Genomic DNA, 10,415 nt, shown 5'->3' with positions numbered 1-10,415 from the left:
GTGCTCTAGGACTCAAGCCCCCAGCCATCTGAGTTTCCACCTGCTGAACTCTGACCTCTGACCCTGGCTTGTGCCCTGGTTTGGGTGGGGATGTGGAACGTGCTGGGAGGGATGTAGGATTTCTTTGCCTTGGGAAGTAGGTGGGGCGGGGGGTGCCTCAGGGCTGGGAGGGATGTGTGTCCATGATTGTGTGTGAGTGTGAATCTGGGCCTGTCTGTTGACTATGCTACTATCATGGTTCAGTATTTTGTATGCATTGGTAAGTGTGTAAAACCTTCACAGGACTGTTGTATGACCATGTATCTGTTATGAGTGACCATCTTGGAGTGTCTGCAAAGGTGGATCTTTTTGTGTGCCTGTGCGCTTGTTCCAGTGTGTATCAACCTTATGAGTGTCTGTGTACGCTTGTGGTTCTGTGTACGTGTGTATCTGGTGGTGTGGGAATGTGTAGCTTTATGACTGCATCCTGGGAATATGTGAAGTTTTATGAGTGTGTTTAGGTATTTAAGAGTGTGCACCTGTGTATCTTTGATTGTGCAGGTGTGTACCTGTTATATGTGAGTGCCTCTTGTGTGTTGGAGTGTGCAAGGTATATCTATTGGCATGTACCTGGTTGTCTGTTGGTGGCACATGGGTTTCTCTGTTGTGTCTCTGCATCTGTGTGTGTGAATGTGCAAGGGAAAGTCAGTGTTGTAGGTATGTTGTTTTTGTATGTAGGTGTGTGTCGATCTTGAGGGTGTGTGTTCGTCTATGTTGCAAGTCCATTTGTGCTTCAGTGTTGGTCTTTGGGGAGTGGGATTGTATATGTTCATCATATATGTTCAGGAGACACATGCCTGTGCCCCTGGCACAAGGTTGACCCCACTTCTGGGCCCAGTGGGATTGAGGCCCATGTGGCATGACCTGTGGTATGCTGGGGTCCAGCCTGGGGTCCCTGGACACAAGTGTGTTCACATCCTGGGTCAAGTGCCCGTGGAGGGTGGGGAGCACACAGATCATGCTGGAGTGTCCATGGATATATTGGGTGTAGAGACTTGGGTTGTGGGCCCATGTGGGTTCTGACATATCCACATGTGTTTGTGGTGATGGCAAGGATGGGAACCTCTGGCCCTTCCCCAGCTCCTGGTACTGCTTAGATCTTTGAAGTTGGAGCTGGACTATGAACTCTTGGGTTTTAAAGGAGGAGGGCCAGGAGTTTGGTCCAGACTCTTGGGTTTGAGGAAGGAGGAGGCTGGGAACTTAGAATCCTGGGTCTGAGGGAGGAGGGGGCTAGGGCCCAGGATCCAGGTCTGCAAGATAAGGGGGCTGGGTCCTAGACTCCAGGATCTTGAAGGAGGAGGAGGCTGGGGTCCATGGCTTCTGAGACCCCAGAGGACAAAGCGCTAAAGTATGGACTCCTGGGTTTTGGAGGTGAACAGTCCTGAGGCCCAGTCTTCTAGGTTTCCAGAGATGACTTCTGGGTCCCTCTGAGACTTTGCAGAACCTGCAAGAGGAGGGCCGAGGGAGTGATCACACCAGGGACTTCCTTGGCTGAGATGGTCTCCAAGGCAGGATCCGGTGCCCAGAGAAGATGCTAACAAGGTGGTTTTATTCCTTTGTAGGTACTGGCCCAGGCCCTGACTTCCTGAAGAGAGGTGAGTGGAACCCTCAAGGTGGGAAGAAAGATTTGGGCTGAGGGGACTTGTTCTGAGCAAGCTGGAGGCCTGGAGGCCTGGAGGCCTGGAGCCCTGCCTAGCATGGATTTAATGCAAGGTATGGCACTGTCCCAAGGGGCCAGATGCCCCCACCCAACCTCTAGGCTGTGAAATGATGACAAGGTTAGGAGCATAATGGTTGGGTAAAGGCCTGTGGTGGCCAGGAGGCTCTGGGGGACAGGTAGAGGTCTTAGGCCAGGAGGCATCCACTCTCAGGATGGGTAAAGTGTTTGGAAAAGGGAGGGTTTCCTCATGATATCGGTAAAGGGTACAAGAGAGTTTCAAGACATAAAATGACCCTGGTATCTGGAGAGTTGAATGGGTATGGTTTACCATTTTGTGTGTGCATGTGCATATATGTGGAAAGGCCTCCTGATAGTCTGTCCTGCTGGTGGCCGAGACAGCTGGAGAAAAGAATTAATAAAAATAGCAGCAGCTAACATTTATGTAGTGTTTACGTTGTTAGGAACTATCTAAACATGTTACAAAATATTATCTCATTGAAACCTCACAACAACCCTGTGAGATAGGCACCATCATTATCCCCATTTTTTTTTTCCTTTTTGTCTTTTTTTATTGACTGGTAACGGGATCGCAACCCTCGGTGTTGCACCCGTACCAGGGACCGGCAACGGGATCGCAACCCTCGGTGTTGCGCCCGCACCGCGCTCAGCCAGTGAGCGGGAACTGGTCTCCACATGGGATCCGAACCCTCGGCGGGAGCGCTGCCGCACTCCCAAGCGGCGCACTCTCCAGTGTGCCACTGGGCCGGCCCCATTATCCCCATTTTACAGACGAGTACACTGAAGCACAAAGAAGGGAAGTCACTTGACTAAAGTCATGCAATGGGGAGTTGGGGTGTGCACCCAGTTAGTGGGGTCCAGATTCTGTCCTGCAATGCTGCATGCCCCTCAATAAATGTTAGCTGTTTTTATTGCTATTATTATTCCTTCAATTTGAGTCTCACCCCAGCTGTGGGAGGCAAAGTGCTGTGTTTCTGTGTTAGCGATTGGGGTTCTGAGCCCTAGAGACCACGAAGGTGCAGAGCTGGGGCTGCTAACTCCAGAGTCCTGCTTTCCAGGCCAGGGTTTTCCATCTAATACAGAACAGTGGCCCTAGAAGGAGCAAAGGACAGATGGGAGGGGGAGAGATTAGAGATGGTGGGACGCCCTGACCCAACCGCTTTTTCTCTTTTCAGCTCAGTCACTCTCTCCCTCAGTCTCTGTCTCCTTCTTCCTCTGGTTTTGTTTCTCTAACACTATCCTTCCCTCTGCCTGTCTCTTCCTCTCTCTTTTTCTCTCCATCTCTGTGACTCAGTCTCTCTTTTCTATGTTTCAGTCTTGCTCCCTGTCTCTTCACCTTCCTTTCAGACTTTCTCTTTTTGTCTCTGTCTCTCTCCCTCTGAATCTCTCTCTGCCAGTCCATCTCTCCCTCTTCCTTGCCTCACCCTGTCACTGTCTCCAACTTTCTTGGTCTCAGTCCTAGTTCCCCTTCCTGTGGGTAGAAGTGTCAAGGCCACATAAAGCCACAACCCCAAACATAGATTTCCAGGAGGTGAGCCGACAGGGGGTGGGGTACAGGGGTGAAAATAGTTTCAGGGACACCCCCTTCCCATCCTTTCCTCTTCACCCCCCACCCACCCGGTGTTGTGATGGGAGCTGACATGTCGTGGGCTGCAGCCGCCACAGGGGGAAATCCCTGCCGGAAGGTTTTGCCTGGAGCAGAGGCATAGCGTGAGTGTGTGTGTGCACGCACGTGCCTGCATGTGTGTAGGCATGTATGGGGCCTTGTGTGTACCCCCTGAAGTGAGCACAAAAGTCTGCTCTGCTTGGGAGCTCAGCAGAGCCCAGGATGAAACCAGACTCAAGAAGGACTCCCTGAGGCTGAGCTGGGCTATTCTGATGCCTTTTTCTCTGCCCCTCCCACCTTCAAACTCTCTGCCCCTGCCAAAAGGGGTGGTGGTGGTTAACATTTATTTAAGTACTTACTGTGTGCCAGGCCCTGTGTTTGTAGTTCCCATGAATGAACTCAGTGAAGATAGTATAATCATCATCCCAATTTACAAATCAAGAAATTATGGCCTAGTTAGGGGAAATCATTGGTTTGGGGTCACAGAACTAGAAAATGCAGGTACCAAGATTTGAACCTAGTCTGATTTCAAAAAGAAACTATTAACTTGTTGTTAGTAATAGTGCACAGTTCTATGCCTGGTACATATTAGTCACTTGATGATGAGGAGGATGATAATGATAATAATTGCTAACATGTATTAAGCACATTTTACATTCCAGGTACTACTCTGAGTACACTACATTCATTAATATGTTTAATCTTCATAGAAACAAGGCTTGATTCTATCTCCATTTTACAGATGAAGAAACCGAGATTCAGAGAGGTTCAGACACTTGCCCAAGGTCACACAGCTAGTAAGTGTCAGAGCTGGGATTTGGACCCAGGGACTATGGCTTTGACATCTATGGTCTTAAACCATAGTAATTTCTAAAATATTTAATGGGTACTGGAGGGCCCAGGCTGGGCCAGGTGTCATCCCTCTGGTTGGGAGATCATGAGAGGTCTGGGAGCTCCTAGAGATGGGGGGTGTGGGGTGGCCAATGGTAATTTACCAACTAGAGTGGAAATACTGTAATCTATTGAAATGAATGCATGCCAGCTGATGATGGGTCCTGTTACCATGCTATAGGACCCAGTTGTCAGGAGGAAAGGGATCTAGATCTGATTTAGCAAGGCATCCCAGGGTGGCCAGGCTGGTGTCTAAGTCCTTTGCCTGGGTAATTGACTCCTTCCCTTGCAGGACTTGCGTCCCATTCCTCTTGCCTTCCCACTGCACCATGGCTCCGGGCCCCTTTTCCTCGGCGCTCCCCTCGCCGCCGCCTGCTGCCCTGCCCTTTCTGCTGCTCCTCTGGGCGGGGGCTTCTCGTGGCCAGCCCTGCCCCGGCCGCTGCATCTGCCAGAACGTGGCACCCACGCTGACCATGCTGTGCGCCAAGACTGGCTTGCTCTTCGTGCCGCCCGCCATCGACCGACGCGTGGTGGAGCTGCGGCTCACCGACAACTTCATCGCGGCTGTCCGCCGCCGAGACTTCGCCAACATGACCAGCCTGGTGCATCTCACCCTCTCCCGGAACACCATTGGCCAGGTGGCGGCCGGCGCCTTTGCTGACCTACGTGCCCTCCGCGCCCTGCATCTCGACAGCAACCGCCTGGCGGAGGTGCGCGGTGACCAGCTCCGCGGCTTGGGCAACCTCCGCCACCTGATCCTCGGCAACAACCAGATCCGCCGGGTGGAGTCGGCTGCCTTTGACGCCTTCCTGTCCACCGTGGAGGACCTGGATCTGTCCTACAACAACCTGGAGGCTCTGCCTTGGGAGGCGGTCGGTCAGATGGTGAACTTGAACACCCTCACGCTGGACCACAATCTCATCGACCACATTGCCGAAGGTACCTTCGTGCAGCTTCACAAACTGGTCCGCCTGGACATGACCTCCAATCGCCTCCATAAACTCCCGCCCGATGGGCTCTTCCTGAGGTCCCAAGGCGCTGGGCCCAAGCCGCCCACGCCGCTCACGGTGAGCTTCGGTGGCAACCCCCTGCACTGCAACTGCGAGCTGCTCTGGTTGCGGCGACTGACCAGAGAGGATGACTTGGAGACCTGCGCCACCCCGGAACACCTCACCGACCGCTACTTCTGGTCCATCCCTGAGGAGGAGTTCCTGTGTGAACCCCCGCTGATCACACGGCAGGCAGGGGGCCGGGCCCTGGTGGTGGAAGGCCAGGCGGTCAGCCTGCGCTGCCGGGCGGTGGGTGACCCTGAACCTGTGGTGCATTGGGTGGCACCTGATGGGCGGCTGCTGGGGAACTCCAGCCGGACCCGGGTCCGGGGGGATGGGACGCTGGATGTGACCATCACCACCTTGCGGGACAGTGGCACCTTTACCTGTATTGCTTCCAATGCGGCAGGAGAAGCCACAGCACCAGTGGAGGTGTGTGTGGTACCTCTGCCGCTGATGGCACCCCCACCGGCTGCCCCACCGCCTCTCACCGAGCCTGGCTCCTCTGACATCGCCACGCCTGGCAGACCTGGTGCCAATGATTCAGCTGCTGAGCGCCGTCTGGTGGCAGCTGAGCTCACCTCGAACTCCGTGCTCATCCGCTGGCCAGCTCAGAGGCCTGTGCCGGGCATCCGCATGTACCAGGTGCAGTACAACAGCTCAGCTGATGACTCTCTCGTCTACAGGTGAGTATGGGTGCTGCAGCCCAGGACCAACTCCCAAGCCCAGGGGACCATTCCTTCCACTTGCTCATTCCCTTGGCCTTCTTGCTTAGCTGGGGTTCTGGGTAGACAGGCAGAGTTGTCAAGGGCCCTCCTTTGCCCTGTCCTCTTTCTCCTTTATGCCTGTCTCACAGTCTCTGTTTTTCAAGCATTTAGCAAATATTCGTTGGGCACCTATGTAAGCCAGACCAGGGCTGGGCACTGGAGTTACAATAGTGAAGCAGCCCAGCGTGATCCCAGCATGCCTCCTGCTCTCATGGGGCTTGTAGTCAATATCACTGCTCACCAAAGGACCTTGTCAGTTAAATATTTTGGGGCACAAAATACACACACACATTTACAGTTACATTTATATTTATAAGTGATATACCAATGCTACTTTACCAACACATGGGTACATTATAGAAATAGAAAACAAAAAATGTGAGAAAAATAAAAGTTATTTCCATCCTCCCCTGGGTTAGAAGACATTGCCTCAGTGTGGACAGACCTATATGATATAGATGGACATTAAAGAGTTACTTTCTTCCGTCATCTCTATAATTCTCAGGGAGCTCACGGCTCCTCCAGTGGGAGGAGACACATAGTACACAATGAATTACTGCCTTGCCTTGTGGTCTCTCTCCATCTCGGTAGCTTTTCAGTATGGCCTCAGCCACAGACCTGGCCCACAGTGGGCACAGCCCACACTGGGCACTTGATAGATGGTTGTTGGCTTTATGGATGTCTCCCTTTCTTCCTGTCTCTGGCTCCCCCATGCACATTGTAGAGTGCCTGCTGAATGCTCAACTCTGTGCTTGACTTCACTTGGGTGTGCCAGAAAGGCTGGAGCCATTTCCCTACCTGTGAGAAGCCCCAGCTCTTAGGTGTGCTCAGACCTTCACTGAGAAGCCTGCCTCTTGGCCTCTGTCTCCACCCTTCCTAGTGTTTTCTAGGTCTGGCACATAGTAGGTAATTTCTCATTATTGGTTGAATGAATAAATGCCTGTCTTTTCCCTTGTCTCTTTCTTCCTCATTTCCCTCTTTTTATTCTTGGTCACCCAACACTAAGTAAATGTCTACTGTGGGCCAGATCCCATGCTGGGCCCAGGGCCTACCCAGACAGATCAGACACTGGCCCAGTCTTATAAATGTTAGGGAAAACAAATGAAGAAAACAAAAACCTTTGCAAGGTACTTCCAAGGATGCTACCTCATTTGGTCCTCCTAACTCTGCTATGAAGCAGCGACGATCCTCCCTCCTATTTTAGATAGAGAAATTGAAGCTCAGTGGGGGAAGTCACTCACCCAAGGTCACACAGAAAGTAGCAGAACTTTCCTTTTTATGCTGAACACACACTTATTGAACACCTACTGTTTGCCAGGTGGGGATGGAGGGGAGATGGGTAAAACATTTCTATAAATGTCAGTTTCTGTAACTCTCCACCTCTGTTTCTCTTTCCTTCTCTCTGACCCATGGCTACCACATGGATGGTGGGGAAGGTACACAGGCCCCCAGACCCTGCATGTATGTAGATGTTCATGGCTCCCTAGTCCCAGCTGGGCAACAGACACTAGGACTCTTCTTTTCCTCTTAAAGTCACAGTTCCAGTCCTCCATCTTCCATTGCAGATGCCTGTGCTATGGCACTACAGGGGTTAACTTCCTCACTGCTGCCATGGGTGGAGGTGACATCCAACCAGAAGCCTGCTCAGCTGCTTGCTTGGGTCTTGCAGCCAATTAGGGACACATGGGCTCAAGCTTTCTTAAGGAGCCAGCCTCTGTCCTTGAAAAGGGGGGAACCCCTAGCAACTGGTTATTTTGGGGGAAGGAGCAAGAGGAATTCAGGGCTCTCAGAAAGGGGAGATGAGGACAGGAATAGGGAGACTTAAAGCCAGGGGAGGCCAAGGGTAGCTGAGGTAGGGTGGCAGTAGTGTGTGAAATGGCAGGCAGGGGTAGAGTTGGAGAAGTGGGTGGGCCTTTATGAGGAGGTGGGACCCTTACTCAAAGTGTTTAGTTGGAAGGTGGCTCTTGGTGGTTGGGGAACCTGCTGGAGGTCGGATGATTGAGTCCCTGGGGTTTCAGGACCAGAAGGTGGCCTGGCTGGAGGTGAAGGTGAAGCTTCTGAGAGGTAAGCAGGCCTGTGGAGATGGGGCTGTGGCCTTTCAGAGGAGGTGGAGCTTGTTCTGAATGGTTCCTCACAGAGGAAAGGGCAGTCCTTGTTTCTGGTGACCCACTAAGAGCCTTTGCAAGAGAGGAGAGATTGTGAGCTTGAGTTTTGGGCATGCAAATCAATGTGGACATGGCAGTCCTGGTTTAGCTGAGGCTGGACATGGCTAACAGTGTGGAAGGGATGTGCTCAACAGAAAAGGGCTGAGACCCAGTAGGAATGGTCCTCCAGAGGGTGGGTCTTATGATGGGAGTAGTGCAGTTGGCAGCAGAGTGTAAGCCACAGGAGGGGTTACTGGCCAACACTGTTATTATTGATGATGTTATTAACTGCCAGGCTTTGGATATATTAATTCATTCATTCCTCACACCATCTCTATGATATAGGAAATTTTAAAAATGAGGCACAGAGAGGTTAAGATACTTGCCTAAGGTCACAGAGTTAGTAAGTGGCAGAGGAGAAATTCAAACCTAGGCAGTCTGGCTCCCAAACTTTGTCAGCTTAACCACTTCTCTACACTGCCCTCATTTGAGGGGAGGGGTCTATAGCAGGAAAGGAGCATGGTTGCTTGGCTATATTTGATACAATTATGGATGAAACTTACCTAGGAGTGTGATTTGGTGACTTCCGGTGGTACAGGGCTGGGCATGCACATAAGGGGTGGTTGCCTGTAATATCTGGACAAGGATCCAAGCATGCAAAGAATGGACATGGTACTAAGCACAGTAGGGAAACCATTCCTAGTAGGTCATTGTGGGGTGTGGCATGGAAGCCACAATTCAGATGAAAGGGGAGTGGCCTGTAGCAATGATCCCTTAATGAGTGGGAATGTGTAGTTGAGGAGCTTGGAAATAATTCCAGAAGATAGACAAAGCTAGATGTTTTATGCAAAAGTGGGGTATGCACATAAGGGGGTGTGATCTGTATTTGGTTACCCCTGGAAGGCAGGAATATGTATAAAAGGAAGTAGAAAAGCATCCATTGTCCCAGTGGAAATGACAGGTGCTGTGAGTTGACCTCAGTGTCCAAAGTGAGTGAGCATGTAGATAAGGGGAACTGGCCTGTAGCATGTTGCCCTGAAAGGGTAGAAATATGTAGATGAGGGGGCTTGAGTGGCAGTTGTTGTCCTAGTAGGAGTGAGATGCTGCTAGGAGGCATGTCCCTAGAGGGCAGGGCATAAAAGCTATAGTTCTGCTCCCATGCAGGAGCCAGGATATGTAGCAGAGCGAACACAAAGGGCAGATATTGTCCCCATAGCTGATGAGACACAGCCAGGAGGTGGGTCTGAGGACGGACGTGTAGCAGTGGTCCTGAAAGGGTGGAAATGATGAAGGGGGCTTGAATGGTTAATATTGTCTCAGTAGGCGGTGAGACACCGGTAGCATGGTTTAGTCCCCCCTGTTCACCAGTAGTGGGGGCATAGAATGAAGGGGCACGGTTCAGATTGGGGCTAATTCTGCTCGATCCCGCCCCCTCCTTGCAGGATGATCCCGTCCACCAGCCAGACCTTCTTGGTGAATGATCTAGCGGCGGGCCGCGCTTACGACTTGTGCGTACTGGCGGTCTACGACGACGGGGCCACTGCGCTACCCGCCACAAGAGTCGTGGGCTGCGTGCAGTTCACCACGGCTGGGGATCCGGCGCCCTGCCGCCCGCTGAGGGCCCATTTCTTGGGTGGCACCATGATCATCGCCATCGGGGGTGTCATCGTTGCCTCGGTCCTCGTCTTCATCGTTCTGCTCATGATCCGTTACAAGGTGTATGGCGATGGGGACAGCCGCCGCGTCAAGGGCACCTCCAGGTCGCCCCCGCGGGTCAGCCACGTGTGCTCGCAGACCAACGGCGCAGGCGCGGCGCAGGCCCCGCCCCCGCCAGACCGCTACGAGGCGCTGCGCGAGGTGGCGTCCCCGGCTGCCGCCGCTGCGGTTGCTGTCGAGGGGAAGGCCGCGGCGGCCGAGACGGCTTCAGTGGAGCCGGAGGCCGTCCTCGGACGCTCTCTGGGCGGCTCGACCACCTCGCTGTGCCTGCTGCCGTCCGAGGAAACTTCCGGGGAGGAGTCTCGGGCCGCTGTGGGCCCTCGGAGGAGCCGTTCCGGAGCCTTGGGGCCGCCGGCTTCTGCGCCCCCGACTCTAGCTCTGGTTCCTGGGGCGGCTCCGGCCCGGCCGAGGCCACAGCAACGCTATTCGTTCGACGGGGACTACGGGACCCTCTTCCAGAGCCACAGTTACCCGCGCCGCGCCCGGCGGACAAAGCGCCACCGGTCCACGCCGCACCTGGACGGG

General features: G+C 53.1%; 1 protein-coding gene across 1 annotated transcript; it reads left to right on the top strand.

The window, feature by feature from the left end:
* Nucleotides 1–1,503: 1,503 nt before the first annotated feature.
* Nucleotides 1,504–10,415, top strand: LRFN1 (leucine rich repeat and fibronectin type III domain containing 1; the record flags this gene model as incomplete). The annotated part of the gene is made up of 4 exons (XM_008582496.1): nucleotides 1,504–1,634; nucleotides 4,066–4,120; nucleotides 4,507–5,949; nucleotides 9,617–10,415. Coding segments are annotated over exons 3-4 (2,205 nt in total), but the record flags the coding sequence as incomplete, so codon positions are not given.

The sequence above is a fragment of the Galeopterus variegatus genome, unplaced genomic scaffold (genome assembly GCF_000696425.1).
Source record: "Galeopterus variegatus unplaced genomic scaffold, G_variegatus-3.0.2 Scaffold93, whole genome shotgun sequence".
In the NCBI taxonomy this organism is placed as follows: domain Eukaryota; kingdom Metazoa; phylum Chordata; class Mammalia; order Dermoptera; family Cynocephalidae; genus Galeopterus; species Galeopterus variegatus.
Note: the sequence above shows the minus strand (reverse complement) of the source record. Positions and strands in the feature narration are given on the sequence as shown.